The sequence below is a fragment of the Mus caroli genome, unplaced genomic scaffold (assembly GCF_978045245.1).
Source record: "Mus caroli unplaced genomic scaffold, Mus_caroli_1 scaffold_20, whole genome shotgun sequence".
NCBI classification, from domain to species: domain Eukaryota; kingdom Metazoa; phylum Chordata; class Mammalia; order Rodentia; family Muridae; genus Mus; species Mus caroli.
Window position 1 is genome coordinate 19,192,215 of NW_028227275.1, and position 16,388 is coordinate 19,208,602.

The window sequence follows — 16,388 nt, forward strand, 5'->3', positions numbered from 1 at the left end:
GTGTCTGAGCAAATTTAGGTCCTAGATTAAGGGCTTCTGATGTCAGAGGATCTGATGACACAGGAGTAAGAGCTCTTCCCATTATTCCAGACTATGTGCTCATTAGCACGACCCTCTCCTTGCCACCCCCCACCCCCAGGAACAGTGATGATCCATCCTATAGGCAGGACTGCCCTCTGATGGCCAAGGATAAAAGCCAACCTCTCCTAAATTTGCATCTAAACCAGTGGCTCTCAACCTTCCTAACGCTGCGACCTTTAACACAGTTCTACTCATGTTGTGGGAACCCCAACAAATTACTTTGTTCGTATTTCAAAACTAATTTTGCTACTGTTATAAATCATAATGTAAATCTGTTTCCCGATGGTCTTAGGAGACGCCTGTGAAATGGTTATTCAACACCCCCCAAAGGGTCGCAGCCCCTGCTCTATACCTAACCCCAGAATTCTGACTGTAAGCAAGTAGCCAGGGCAAGCACTATAGCAAGTATTCATACCAAAAGCAAGCATGTGTTCTATCAATGCAGACTCCTGTCAGTTTTTGAAATGTCTTAAGAAAACACTTGGTTTTCAAGAGCCAAGTCCCCATAACTTCATGGAAATGTGTCTTTGTCCTTAAAACTGCATTTACCTTGTCTGTCTTCCCCCAAAGAAAATTGGACAAAGAGGTCAGAACTGGATTTGTTATTCATACATCTGCATTGATTTAAATACAATACATACAATTTCTACAGTGCATTAGAAGAACAGGGCAGCAGCGCTCACCAGCCAGCTTCAGCTCCTAGACACGGGACAGACCTAAGCTGGCAGAGGGGCGGCTGTTCTGAAGTACCTGACACTCTGGGCTCCTGGCACTCCCAAGTCCACATTCAAGGCAACTTGAGTACAAGCTTCGAGGGAGGGAGGCAGGGAAGGCTGCCTGCACTCTTGCCCACTGGGCCTGGCACCGGCCCCCTCTTCCATTGGACCCAATTTCCTCCTGATGGCAAACCTGGTCTGGGGCAGGACAGTGCACACAAGTCTGGGGCAACACTGAGTTCTCTCCAGCACTCTAGAGGGAGTCTCACCACCCGGCTGGTGTGGAAACATCTGTGAAGACCCGCACACACCTGGACCCCTGCTGGCTCCTGTGTCGATGAGAGAGAGAGATTCTCTCAAAGAAGGTTCTGAGGCCAGAGTCCACGTGAGCTGGATGGGATTGTCAAGATGGGGCAAACAACAGCGACTGTCCATAGGGCATGCATATCCAGTGCTCGGAGATTCATGTTGCTGAGTGGAAGCCCATAGCAAGCTGGCTCCTGGGTTGGAATGGACAGGGAGCAGCCTGCCCCACCTGACGGAAGGCTGTCTTCGGCCCTGCCTCCAGGCGGTGGGAGCCCGGCAAGCAGCTGAGGCACAGTTGTGCTCCTCACTCCAGGTCTTTGGTTGTATCAAGCCTTCAGGACATTTCTTTCCAAGGCTGACTGACCAACTGTAGAGTGTGAGAACACTCAAGGGTCCACAGCACAGGGTGTGACCACTGCCGCTGCCTACAGCCTCTCGGCCCCCTTTTCACTCCCTCCTGAAGTCAATTCTTTGCTTTGGTGTAGAAAGGGTTCAAACACCTGGCAAGGGAGAAGACATGGAAGCAGGAAGATGCACGTTGAGCTGGGCAGGCACTGGGGAACTGTTTGAAGGCCTCTCTTCAAGAAGCTGAGCAGAAACCATCCCAGGACAGGAAGGCAGGAGCCAAGGGGCACGCTGGTTAGGGGGCAGAACACAGTCCTGTTCTCTCCAGGCAGCAGCGGTTAACACATGAACAGAGACGCTGTCCTGGCTGCCCATGAACCTACTGACCCACAACCCCTGCTGAGAGCCACTCCAGAACCCAAACTGAACTCATTTTAAAATGGGGGAAACTAGAATACCAAACAGAAAAGTAGGGAAGGCCGTAACTAAGGACCAAGAGTGAGGCTGTGCCAGGCTCCCATAGAACCCTCCTAGCACCCAGCATGCAAGCAGGCACACAACCACTCCTGGCAGAGCACACTGCCAAGGCTAGCCCCTCCCACCTCAGATGAGTGCCGGGCAAGTTACAGCAGGGCAGAGAAGCCTGTGTTGTGTGCAGAACATGAACCTGCTCCTCATTGCCACAAGAAGTCAGTACCAGTGTGGCAAGAGGAGGCTCAATTTGGCAAAACCAGAAAGGAATGGCTTCTGTCTGTGGACCAGCGATGGGCCTCTGACCGCTCAGTTCATGGAGTAAACAACTGCTAGGTATCAGAGTGCCTGTGTCTGAGCAAATTTAGTTTCTAGATTAAGGGCTTCTGATGTCAGAGGATCTAATGTAGGTTTTCCTATAAGCATTTAAATTTGTTTCTGTTGTTTTTGTTTTGTTGGTTTCTGATGCAGAATATATTAGGTAACCTGGATGGAGAGGGTTGTCAGGGAGAGATGGGACTTTCCCAACCAGCCACCAAATGCTAGGAGGGAGTGGCTCCTCCTCAGCCGCCTGCGCTCCTTGCCTGGCCAGGAGCCTCCCCAACACTCTGAAGGTCCAGGAACACTCTTGTCCCCCCATTGTGCTTCTCCCTGTGGGTAGGAAAGCCCTGAGGGAGGTGGCAAGCAAAGAGGAAGGGCTCTGAAAGGCTCTGCTGTGCGCCAGCTTCTCGGGCTTCTGCGAACCTGGGATTCCAGGCTTCCTCCCAGCCTGTCACCTGCAGGATTTCTTCTGCCTGCCTCTGGGGCTACCACCATGAAAAGAAGGGCTTCCGACTCTGAAAGCTCTGTGTGTAGGATTCGCTTGCAGACCGCTGATGAGAACGGGCTGTCTCGACAATCACAGGAGGCATCTGGACGAGATGCAGGGGGCTCTTATTGTCTTTTAGGGCCTGGGTCAAATTTAGGATCTGCATTGAAAAGAAAAAAGGTGAAAGACCTAGTATTCTAAGCCTGCCTCTGCCTCCCGAGTGCTGGGATTAAAGGCGTGCGCCACCACGCCCGGCTGAAAGGCCTAGTATTCTAAGCCTGCCTCTGCAGTACCATCCTTCATGTCAAAAACATGCCAGCGGAAATACCATGGAAGCAGGCTACTTACAACAGTAGGCATGTGAGGCTGGAGAGGCAGCTCAGTGACTTAGGGCACGTACTGCTCTTGCGGATCTGAGTTCAGCTCCTAGCATCCCTGTAGGGTGGCTCACAACCACCTCTAACTCCAGTTCCAAGGCGTCTGATGCCCTCTTTTGTAATACTAGGTCACCACACTTACATGCACAAATGCAGATATAGACACATAATTTTAAATGAAATTTGAAAATGTGGGGGCTAAAGAGATGGCTCATACTTAAAAGGCACTGATTGCTCTTCCATAGCATCTGAGTTCAATTCCCAGCACCCACATGGTAGCTCACAACCACCTGTTATTCCAGTTCAGGGGATCTGACCTTTGTTCCTGGCCTTTATGGCCACCATTCATACAAGTGGGGTACAGATAAACATACAAGCAAAACACCCATACAATAAAATAAAATGATCCTAAATTTCTTTTTAAGAAAGTAGGAATCTGAATAGGCATCCCATGGAAGTGGGCATCACCTCACTGACAATTTTTAAAAACTGTGTTTGCCTGTGTAAGGCAGGGGTCAGGAATCTGAGACCAACCTGGACAATATGGTATATCCCTGCCTTAAAACAAACAAGTAAACAAAGAAGAAATTATAATCCCAAGTAGAAACAAATACTTCTTTGCCCTTTAAGATGACAGAGATAGAAAATATGGCCTGAGAGGTGGAGAGTGCTCCAAGACACAGACCACATGGCTGCGGGGCTGGAATGTGGAATTATCACAGGGAAAGCTGAAAAGAATCTGACCTTGCAATCCTCTCTCAAAACCTGTGGTGCTGGGGTCCAGACCCAAAGCTTCCTCTGACCAGGCAGTGCCCATCAGCTAAGCCCTTCCTCCCCCAGCCTCCCTCAGGTTCAGAGTATTGGCCCTGTCATTGTGAAGGGTAGGTGAACTGGCTGAGTGTATGTGACTAAGCAAACTATGATTATCTGAGTCAGAAGGCGACAACACAGTCCTACCCTATGATTATTTACCCACAGTCCATCAACTTACCCCAAAAGTTTCAAAACAAGTGACATAGACTAATTTGCTGGGTTCCTTGTAAGTTTCTCTTCCACTCTTTCTTTTCTTTTCTTCTTTCTTTCTTTCTTTCTTTTCCTTTTCTTTTTTTTTTTGGGGGGGGGGTTATTTTTGTGAGACAGGGTTTCTCTGTGTAGCCTTGGCTGTCTTGGAACTCATTCTGCAGACCAGGCTGGCCTCGAACTCAGAAATCCACCTGCCTCTGCCTCCCAAGTGCTGGGATTAAAGGCATGCACCACCACTGCCTGGCTTCCCCTGTCCTTGATCTGTCCTGAGTATGCAATCAAATTGCAATTCCTATGTGCGAAACAATGCTTCCGTTGCTTACATAGCAACCTGTTGTAAAAGCTATTCTAAAGACTTTAAGAACACAAGGTAGAGGAAAGGTAAAATTTCACCTGCCCTTCTCCCACTGTACCCAATCCAGGTAGGGGTAAAGCTAGGGGAGAATAGCTCTTAAAACGTCCTGACTATCCCATTTCCGAGGAAAATGAGCTCAGCAAGCCCAAAGGCACTCTTTGGGAGCCTTTAGCTAAATGGCAGGAAGAGTGGAAATATACTTGTGGTGGAAAGATTAATACATTCTTTGAAGATTCAAGTTAGTAAGATAATTCTAGCCACATGCCTGTCATCTCTTAGCACTTGGGAGATGGAGCCAGGGTGATCAAGAGTTTTGGACTACATAATAACTTTAGGCCCAGCACGGGCTGTACAACATCCTATCTCAAAGAGGAAAAAGATTCCAGAAGCTGGGCATGGTGGCACATGCCTCAGGAGGCAGAGGCAGGTGGATCTGTGTGAGTTTGAAACCAGCCTGGTCTACAAATGAAGCTCCAAGATAGCCAGGGCTGTCACACAGAGAAATTTGTCATATGTAAAAAAGAAAGAAAGAAAGAAAATTCAAGAAACTGACTTTTCTATTTACAACTATTTAAAAAAATATATATCTAATCATAACAGCATGAAGCAAGTGCAGAGAGGAAATGAAGGAAAGGAGAGAGAGTCAGTAGGTCTCATAGGCAGGCTCGAGACCCAGGCACTCTGATCACTTTGTATCCTTCACTGCTGAGCTGTCCTTAAGTGATAACTCAGGACACCAATACCTACAATTTTGCTTAGTCTCTGAGATAGGATCTAACTACATAGCTCTGGCTGCCCTGAGCTCCCTATGTAGACCAGGCTGGCCTCAAATTCACAGAGATCCAACTGTCTCTGCCTCCTGAGTGCTGGAAATATAGCTGTGCACCACCGTGCTTGGGTCTGCACAGTTCTGAGAATTCCACATTTCTGTAGTTCCCTCTGAAGGTGAAATCGAAAGGAAGAAGAAACAACTTATACCTCAAACAACAACACTGTGACTGTGATGAGTATATGCATGCTTACCATGTGCCTGCCCCGCAATATTTTTACTTACTGCTTACCATGAATTCTCTTATGCACTTGTCCACAACAGAGCAAGGCAGAGTTACTACCCTATTTTATAAGCAAGAAAATGCAGACTCTTGCCCAAGCATCACAGAACCTGTAACTGGTGTGATCTGCCCAATTATCAGGCCCTGAGTAAGACATGTAGCCTTGAGTGATTCAAGGCCAGTGTGCTGGTTTATTTACCAATAACGCACATAGAAGCTAGTACAGGGCCAAACACTCAATGAGTACTTCAGCCAACCCTGGTATCAACGCTGTGGATGAGAGCGAAGGAGACTGCAGAAGGCTACCTCTCCTGTCCCATATTTTAGGGCAGAGTCATAATTATATATGGCACACAGTTAAAAGGGCGTCACCAATCCTGCTCCATCTGCTCAACATGAGCATATAACCCTTCCAGAGAGAAAAAGGCAATGGAGGATGTCCCAGGCTTACCTGGCCTCTCATGACAGCAATCTGCTTATGGAACTGGCCCCTGTCGAAGCCAGGATCTCTCTACAAGAGAAGGGAGAAGGGAAATGATGGACCCACGTGAATGCCTCCCAGGAACCCATTTTTTCTCCCCAGTTAAGTTTCTTTTTTTGTTATTTTTTATTTTATTTTATTTATTTGGTTTTTGAGACCCAGTTAAGTTTCTCAGAGTAGCCTCCTCAGTGCAGAGAAAGGAAGCCGTGGGCTGGGAAGCAACGCACTATTTCCTGTCCCACTGAGAAGGCTGAATGTTTGTGTGATCCTCCTGCCTCCCCCGGTTGAGTACACAGCACACAGGCTTCATGTGGTGCTAGAGATGGAACCAGGGCTCTCTGTTTGCTAAGTAAACGCTCTGCAAACTGAGATACACCAGGGCTGCCACTTCTTTCAATCCCTCCAAACCAGCTCCAGCTGGTATGTAGTAACCTTGCTCTTCTGGCTAACTCAAGTGAGAATGGTCTAAGTCTTCTTGACTTGTGCCAGGACAAAGAAGAAAAACCAGAAAGGCTGACCTTGAAGAGTTCATATAGGTCCTCCTCCAAGTCCTTGATGAAGTTAGGGTCTGAAATCTTTGGAAGAATCAAATCTTTGATCTCCTGAGAGAACGGGACTTTCGCCTGAGGCAGCCAGGCCCAGTAAAAAGGATCTGAAAAGAGAAAAGGCCACAGCAAAGCTGCTGCTGGGAAAGTCCCCTATCCTGGGCCTGCCTTCTGTCAGGGTGCTCCGAAAACAAAACAACTCTTCCCTGACATACATGGCCAATAAACTCCACATTCGAGAGCTGCTGGTCCTAAGACTACAGGACTAGTATACACAGGACTCAGGCGTCACACCAGAGCTGCCTGATCTCAGAGTTCTTTCCCAGGTGACATGTGACCTTCTACAAACAGGCCTATCCAGATGCAACTTCTTGCTAGACTTTTAGATGGTCCTGAAGATGAAGCCCAGCACTACAAAGGGGGCTAATGACTCTACTCCTGTCCTTAAAGATTCTCAGTTACAATGTGGTACGGAGTACAACAAGGAAGACAGGGCACCGACAGTAATTTATCTGCAGAAACCCAAATGAAATAAAATATGAGGAGTTTGAAGGCAAAGTGAAATGAGAAAAAGCATCTTTATACTGATTCATTTACTTTGCAAGAATTAGAAATGGACCCAAGGGCTCTGCACATGCTCCACACCCAGCCCAGGTGTGTCTACTCTCTCTTTACCCATATACCTCTAGTGGGAATAAATGGTAAAAATTAAAACAGCTTATACTATGGAACGGTTACCATATGCTGCTGGCTACCGTGTAAAATGCCTGAAGCTACAGTATTTCATTAATTCTTAGGCCGACCCTACTACAGCAACGAACAGAGCAAAGTCCAGTGCTTTTAAACTTACATGCCCTCCAGGAGTCAGGATGCTTCAGTGGGAAAGCTAGCCCATTGTCTATGGCAGCCACCTTGATAACAGGCTCCCTCACCATCACCCAATCTGTGTCCTGCAGAATAAAGAGACTTGCTCAGGCAGGCCCTTTAAAATAGCAGCAAGAAGGGAGGATGGGGCTGATACATAACTTTAATTCTAGCATTCAGGAGGCAAAGGCAGGAGGATCTCTGAGTTCAAGGCTAGCCTGGTCTACATAACAAGTTCCAGACCAGCCATGGCTAGATAAGAGGGACCCTGCCTCAAACAAAACAAACAAACAAGTAAACAAGCAAATAAATAAATAAATAGCAGCAAGACAGCTCATCTCCGCCCCTCCTTTAGCTTACCTAGTTCTAACCTCTACCAGTTTTCATACTGTTTTCTGGATCTGGTTTATTAGTGGCACCTGAGTCTGTTCAAGGTCCTCTGGAATTTCTCCATCTTTCCCCACCCCTTACTCCCAGAGTCTTACTGTGTTGCTCAGGCTGGTCTCTACCTCCTAGATGCTAGTGTTACGAGTATGTACCATATACACTGGTAGAGGTCCTTGCTTGCTCTGGAACATGTATATTTATTTACCTAGAATTTGCCTGAGTCCTTACTAGGATAACGACAAAATCAAAAATTGTTGGAAATTATCCTAAGGTAAAATTTGAGAATAGAAGGAAAGAAAATTTTGTGTCAGTCAGCCAAGGTCTTTTAGTGTGGAACCTCTCTCAGACATGACTTTACTGGTAATAGTAACAATGTCCCCATTTTCCATTGAGAAAACAGAATCAAGATGACAGGTGGCTGATTTCTATATAAGGTAACCATCATCTGTCAGTGATATACAAAAATGAAAAGGGCAAGCCTGGCAGTGGTGGCACACACCTTTAATCCCAGCACTTGGGAGGTAGAGGCAGATCTCTGAGTTCTAAACCAGCCTGGTCTACAGAGCTAGTTCCAGGACAGCTAGGGCTATAAAGAAAAACCCTGTCTGGAAAAAAATAATAAAAATAAAACAAACAAACAAACAAACAAAAGAAAATAAAGAGCAGAACAGAGTAGGGCAGGACAGGACAGGACAGGACAGGACCAGGGTAGAGTCAGCAGCCTTGGAGGCGACACCTGGAACACTATGTGGTTCCATGATTTCCACAGGCTCAGTGGGGCCATCCCAGGAACAGGAATTGAAGCAAAACGGCTTGAGGTTAAGAGCACTGGCTGCTCTTGCAGAGCACACAGGATTGATTCCCAACACCCACACAGTGGCTCAGAGCCACAGATCAGACACTCTTCTGGCCTCTGCAGACACCGGGTACACATGTGGTGCACAGACATCTACTCAGGCAAAAACTCGTACACATGAATTCCATCTTCAAAGTAAAAAAAAAAAAGGCACTGAAACTTTTTATAAACTTGTAGGGTCTGATTTGTCTGTTTTTTAAAAAAATGCCCCATGGCCTCAAAGGGTGGGAACCACTAGGATAAACACATTGGGCAGATTCATTCTATGTAGTACTTCTCAGACCTTCACTATGCTACGGTGGGCATGAAGCTCAAAGGAAAGAAGGGAAAGGGTCTGTAATGTGCTCCAAACTTGCTCCTTTTCTTGATGCTATCCCAGTTAACACCACTCAGCAAGATGCTCCTGAAAACACACATTGCAATAAAACTATACCAACTATGAACTTTAAATCCTTGTGTTTCTCTCACTCTTCTGAACGTCTGTGACCTAAATCTCTCTTCTGTGTGTCCACAGTTTAAGGGCCACTCTCCCCATCCTCCTCTTTGATGGGGTGCACTCTTACCCGACAGCTAGAATTATCCATCGGACAGTCATATTTGATCAACCAGTTGTCATTGCCTCGGTCTGCAAACAGAAACAGAGTTAGCAGAAATAACTTGTCTGACTTTAGAAGTGATGGATTAAACATTTGGGATACATGGACCACCCCTTCAACTGAGATCAACTTTAAGGCAGGATAAAATATATGTATATATATATATTTGTTTTGTTTTTGTTTTTGTTTTTTTCAAGACAGGATTTCTCTGTATAGCCCTGGCTGTCCTGGAACTCACTTTGTAGACCAGGCTGGCCTCGAACTCAGAAATCCGCCTGCCTCTGCCTCCTGAGTGCTGGTATTAAAGGCGTGCGCCACCACGCCCAGCTGCAGGATAAAATATTTTAAAATCTCTGGAAGGCACTGGTGATTTTAACACGATCATAAAAATATGAGTCAAAATCCCAGCATTCAAGAAGCTGAGGTAGGAAGATCCTAAATTCAAGGCCAACCTAATTCTTCCCACAAAACTGTCTGGAAGAGAGGGAAGGAAGGAAGGAGGGAAGGAAGAAAAGAATCTAAGAGCTGGGTCCAGGAAAGAAAGCACACACAGAAAGGATTCCATACCTATGGCTTTCATTCCCTACTGCAGGCAGCACCCACTGATTTGGCAAGAGGTGGTTGGAAGGCTGGGAAATGGGACAGTGGCTCTTGAGAGAAAACACCTGGAAACAACCAAAGCTCCTTCTCAGTATCTGAGACCAATGTGACCCTGGGCAACCAGTGACTTAGGTGCTGGCCCTTCATAAACTTTATACTCCCGATAAGATATACATATCAAGCCAGGAGTGGTGGCGCCTGCCTTTAATCCCAAGACTTGGGAGGCAGAGGCAGGTGGATTTCTGAGTTCGAGGCCAGCCTGGTCTACAAAGTGAGTTCCAGGACAGCCAGGGCTACACAGAGAAACCCTATCTCGAAACAAAACAAAACAAAACAAAACAAAACATATATATATATGTTTTTTATATATATATATGTTTTATATATATATATATACACACAAAAAACCATATATATATACACATATACACACACATACATATCACCATTGAAACAAAACAAACAAACAAACAAACTATATATATATACACATATCACCTGAAACTCTCTACAGCTCTGATAAAGTATCTGACAGCCAACCAAGCACAAAAACAAACACAGAAAGAACAGAAGTGAGACCACAAAAACACCTGTAACACCTCCAAACAAGGGACTTATTTTCTACAGACTTTTAAATGGCCAAGTAAAATATTTAGTATCTTCAAGAAGATAAAAGGTATAGCCAGGAGTGGAGATACAGGCCTTTAATACCAGCACTCAGGAGGTGAAGACAGGAAGATTGAGACTTCAAGGTCACCCTGGGTTAAGTAAGACGGTTTTAAATCATTGGGAAAAAAATAAAATTAAAGGCAACTGGAACTCAAGCCATACAGGCTGATGGAGCACACCTTTAGTCCCATCACTTGGGACCCAGACAGAGGTGGATTGCTGTGAGTTCAAGGTCAATGTAGGCTACACTACAAGTTCCAGGACAGTCAGGGCTACAAGGTATACAAAACAATAACAACAACAAAAAGGAGAAGGATGGAGAAGGGCCACTCAGGAGGCTGAGGCAGAAAGATTATGGGTTTACACCAAGCCAGTCTGGACTATGTGCTATGGACAGGCCACCCCACACCCCATCCCCAAAACAAACAACAGAAAGATTTGTCAAAATGAGAATAACTGAGTCCTTTAAAAGATGAATGCACATTACAAATAAAATATTCAGGTGGGCAAAGTATTCTGGTAGTTGGGTACAGTGCCACATGCCTATAATTCCAACATTAATGAGGCTTGAGGCAGGAAGATCAAACATTCATGGCCATACAGGCTACAGGCGGTCTCAAAAAAAAAAAAAAAAAAAAAAAAGAAGAGGAGGGAGAGGGAGAGGGAGAGGGAGAGGGAGAGGGAGAGGGAGAGGGAGAAGGAGAAGAAGAAGAAGAAGAAGAAGAAGAAGAAGAAGAAGAAGAAGAAGAAGAAGAAGAAGAAGAAGAAGAAGAAGTAGTAGTAGTAGTAGAGTAGTAGAAGAAGTAGTGAAAAGAATGGGAAGAAGGGCTGGGGGAGGAAGTAGAAAAGGTGGGAAAAGAAACAACAATAGTAGATAATTCTGCTATTTGGAAAAAGGCTAATGCTTTTACAAAGTCTCAAATCTACCTAGTACTTTTTCCTCCCTCTAGCAATTCTGAAACTACTTTCTGTGCTGTAAGGATTAAACAAATAAGTAAACATATTATTTCTTGTATTGTAAATAGTTGTAATGGGAGCTAGGTCAGTCTGTATCCAGAAAGGAATTATAAATCAAAGAAGGCTAAAATGAATGAAAATGGAGGTACTCATATGAACTCATAAATTCCCGTAGCTGTAAATACATCCTTTTTGAAAAGAGGAACCTCAGAGAAATGGCAATTCCAGCTTGGAACCAGAAGATGAACCCAGAACATCTCGTGCCAGAAATTAAGGAAGTGCTTATAGCACATACATATCAAAAGAGCACAGGGAACACTGTCCAACTTAGGGACAATTTGAGCATCAAAATAAATAAGGACAGAAAGTGAGTAAATACATTAAATAAAAATTATGTGGCTGGGTGATGCACACCTTTAGTTCCACTACTCAGCCAGCCAAGAGAGGTGGACCTCTATGAGTTCAAGGCCAGCCTGGTATACAGAGTTTTAGGGCAGCTAGGGCTACATAAAGAGACCCTGTCTCAATAAACAAGTCAATGTGTTTGTGTCCCATTGCTATGGCAAAGTACCTGCGAAAGAAATCAGCTTATAAGGAGGTAACATTTAGTCTGGTTCAGTTTCAGCCTGAGGTCACCTGGCCCTGTTACCCTGGGTTTGTGGGAAGGAAGCAGAACACAGTAAGGAGGATATGGGGGAGGAGGATGCTCACCTAAAGATGGTTAGGAGGCACACAGAAATGAGAAGGAACCAGGGCCCCAAGCCCCCTTACTTCAACAATGGCACAACCCCCGTGACCTAAACTTCTGTCCACTAGGTGGGAGGAAGCAGATACACCAAGCTGAAGAGAAGACAAGCAAAATAATCACTGGCCTTCCAAATGACAGTCTTCCAAAATGCTGACGTCATGCTAGACTGAGAACTGTTCCAGACTAAAGGAGAAACAAGAGATAACAACCAGACAAAACTAGTGGTCCAGATGTCTTATGTATAGTCTACCATTGTCCTCCAACGCCATGCCTCTACCTCCCCTGGACTCCAGCCCTGTGCTACGCAGCCATCTAAGACCCAGAACTTTATTTCACAATGAAAACATCATAAAGCAAGCTGGTGAAGACCAAATGAATTCAGTGCACAGATTAGATAATAGCACATTTAAATGTTTTATAGTTGTACTACTGTTACATAAGAGAATCTCCTTGTATTTAGGAAATACTTAGGGATAAAGAGGCAATACATCTTTAACTGAGATGGTTCAGCAGGTAAGAACACCTTATCACCTAAATTCAATCCCCAGGACCCACAAAGTAGAATATGAGAACTGACTCCTGAACTGCCCTCTTACCTTATATGTGGGGCCATGGCAGACATGACTCCCTCCACCTCCATAAATAAATCAATGTAATAAAAAATGTGTTCATGACCATTAAACAAAACAGATATGGAACACCTTTAGTCCCAGGACTCAGGAGGAAGAGGCAGACAGATCTCGGTCTAACAGACACATATGCACACAGAACTCTGGGCAAGTCTAACAGACACACAGACATACAGACACACACAGAACTCTTCTCTTCTCCTCACTATACATGAGATACTTTCCAGGATGATCAGGTATGAAGTCACAGACTGTTAATGGACTGAAGAAAAGTAGGTAACAGTCAAAGTGCGGCTCCTCCTTATCCAAGGGTGTGTTCCCAGACTCCCAATGATCCTAAAACTAAGTTGCATATAAACTGTGCTCTCTCCCCTCACGTATATGCTCTGGTAAGGTTACCTTTCCAGAAGGAAATACTCTATGCTCATCTTTGACCTGTCCCAATTGCTACTGTTAATAATCTTGTATTTCAAGCCGGGCGTGGTGGCGCACGCCTTTAATCCCAGCACTCGGGAGGCAGAGGCAGGCGGATTTCTGAGTTCGAGGCCAGCCTGGTCTACAAAGTGAGTGCCAGGACAGCCAGGGCTACACAGAGAAACCCTGTCTCGAAAAACCAAAAAAAAAAAAAAAAAAAAAAAAAAAAAATCTTGTATTTCGGACCCACTATTCAGCAAAATAAGGAACTCTTACAGCACCAGCTGAGGGACTAGCTAAGATCATCAGGACAGATGGGTAATTCTGCAGCGCAGATCTGCTGGTCAAAGGGATGATTCACGTGCTGGTAAGACAGCAAGAAACTTGAAGCTGCTCAGAATGGAATCTTTTTTAAAAAGTTATATAAAACTTATGAATAATTTATTTCTGAACCTTCCCATTTAATATTTTCAGCCCAGAGTTAGCCATAGGTAACAAACAACAGGAAGCAAAACTACAAATAAAGGAGCACTATGGAATAAAGTCAGTCACCAAGCAACAGCAGACAGAAAACAGGAAGGCTGAACACAGGAGCTCACCCCTGCTTTCCGAGAAGCAGAAATAGTGCACTGAGTTCTAGACTAACCTGAGCTACACACCGAGTTCCAGAACAGCCTGGGCTACGGGGTGTAACCTTGTCCTGAAGGAGGGGGAACAGGAGGAGCAAGAGGAGGAGGAGGCAGAAGAAGAAAACTCACAAAATTCCATAATTAAACAACAAATTCTTTAACCAATAGATGAAAAAGAAATCATAATGGCAACTAGGAAAAGCTTATGAGACAATGGAAGCAAATAGACACCTTACTAAAATGTACAGGATATTACAGCACAGCGTTTACAGATAGATTTACAGCTATAAATACTTATATTGTAAAATGAGAAAGCTCACTAGTCAACAGCCTCACCTTATAGCTTATAGAAATAGAAAGAAGAACAAACAAAGCTAATGGAAGAGAGGATGTGGCACCAGGGCAGATGCACCCTGAACAAAGAATCAACAAAAAAGCAGAAAAACAAGGATACCAAAGCTGATCTTTAAGACCAGCAGGAATTCATGATGACACATGCCTTTAGTTATGGCACTTGGAAGACAGATGCAAAGGACCCTGGTGAGTTTGAGGCCAGGCCTGAACCACATAGAGACTTCCAGGACAGCCAGAGAGAATGGTGAAACCCTATCTTAACCAAAATCATATAAACAAGCAAAGATCAACAAAAGGGACAAAGCTTTAGACAGAATAAAGGGGAAAATGAATTAAAAAAAAAAAAAAAACAAGAGCAGAAATATTACCAATAATTCTATAAACATAAAAAGAACTTAAAAATTTTTAACAAAAAAAAAAAAAAAAAAAAAGCCGGGCGTGGTGGCGCACGCCTTTAATCCCAGCACTCGGGAGGCAGAGGCAGGCGGATTTCTGAGTTCGAGGCCAGCCTGGTCTACAAAGTGAGCTCCAGGACAGCCAGGGCTATACAGAGAAACCCTGTCTCGTAAAAACCAAAAAAAAAAAAAAAAAAAAAAAAAATTTTTAAAAAGGCCGGGTGGTGGTGGCGCACACCTTTAATCCCAGCACTCAGGAGGCAGAGGCAGGCGGATTTCTGAGTTCGAGGCCAGTCTGGTTTACAGAGTGAGTTCCAGGACACAGCCAGGGCTTTACAGAGAAACCCTGTCTCGAAAAACCAAAAAAAAAAAAAAAAAAAAAAAAAAAAGAAGCAAATCAAAACAAAAAACAAAAACAAAAATAAAGAAAGAACTTAACACTAAAAACAATTCTATGTCAACAAACTCAATGACCTAGATGAAATGGAGAAAGTCTTAGACACACAAAACCTGCCGTGATTAAACCACAAAAATCAGAAATCTCCTAAGACGACTGACTTAGTAATCAAAATGTCCTGTTAAGAAGGCAAGAATCTGGGCTGGTGAGATGGCTCAGTGGTTAAGAGCACCTGACTGCTCTTCCGAAGGTCCAGAGTTCAAATCCCAGCAACCACATGGTGGCTCACAACCATCTGTAATGAGATATGGCGCCCTCTTCTGGAGTGTCTGAAGACAGCTACAGTGTACTTACATATAATAAATAAATAAATCTTTAAAAAAAAAGCCTAGGTTCTCAGCACCAGGGATTCCACTTTAAAAAAAAAAGAAGGCAAGAATCTAAAGCTTTTATCCTCAATACAAGTAGGTTTGGTCAGGTAAGATGAATTCAAGTTCACCAACATACAGAGAAGAAAAGAAAAGAAGAAAAGAAAAGAAAAGAAAAGAAAAGGAAAAGAAAAGAAAAGAAAAGAAAAGAAAAGAAAAGGAAAGGAAAGGAAAGGAAAAGAAAAGAAAAGAAAAGAAAAGAAAAGAAAAGAAAAGAAAAGAAAAGAAAAGAAAAGAAAAGAAAATCATGTCAGGCATAGTAACCCACTTAATCTCAGCACTTAAAGGCAAAGGCAGGTAGATCTCGGTGAGTTCAAGGTTCCAAGACAACCAGAGATAACAAAACCCTGTTTCAAAAAACAACAAAAGAAAATCGGTGATCCAAGAACCCACTTCAAAAAAGTCATGAAGGACCCTAGAGTGAGTGTACTTTTCACAGAGTTTGGAAGAGCCAGGCAAATCCCAACTCAGGCTTTACTGCCTCTGACAACTTGCAGATGCTATATCTAGACAAAATGTAACCTGGAAAGTTGGTCTGCCAGGCCCTCAAATACAAATACCCATTCAAACACAGGAAACACATTCCTCACAAAGTATCGACTTCAGTTCCTACAGAGCCTCAGGCCCACCTCAACCCTCGGAAATTTGGTACAAAGCATGGGAGCACCCCTGGCTGCTCACCAGTGTTGCGGATGATGTAGTCCAGTACCACCAACCGCTCAAACTGCAATAGTAGCTGTCGGTTCGTGTTCTCAGGAAGAGGTTCTGCTTCAAAACGCCGCAGCCAATAGTCTGCGTCTTTGTAGCCTTCAACGAAGAGCTGGAATGACCCGACCTACAACCAAGAGGAAGGAACAAAAGCATCTCTGTGGAGGCCAAGTTAAAGACCACAGAAGTAAGCCAAA

At 44.4% G+C, this 16,388-nt stretch overlaps 1 protein-coding gene across 1 annotated transcript in view; it reads right to left on the bottom strand.

Moving 5' to 3' along the window:
* Window positions 1-668: 668 nt before the first annotated feature.
* The window catches only part of Pi4k2a (phosphatidylinositol 4-kinase type 2 alpha), a 32,407-nt gene continuing 16,687 nt past the window's right edge, over window positions 669-16,388 (bottom strand). The window contains exons 4-9 of the mRNA XM_021151762.3: window positions 16,165-16,318; window positions 9,231-9,292; window positions 7,411-7,510; window positions 6,534-6,667; window positions 5,986-6,045; window positions 669-2,887 (exon numbers count right to left, since the gene is read on the bottom strand). Coding sequence (XP_021007421.1) covers window positions 2,726-2,887; window positions 5,986-6,045; window positions 6,534-6,667; window positions 7,411-7,510; window positions 9,231-9,292; window positions 16,165-16,318 — 672 coding nt within the window. The 3' untranslated portion in view covers window positions 669-2,725. The remainder of the gene's footprint in view (window positions 2,888-5,985; window positions 6,046-6,533; window positions 6,668-7,410; window positions 7,511-9,230; window positions 9,293-16,164; window positions 16,319-16,388) is intronic.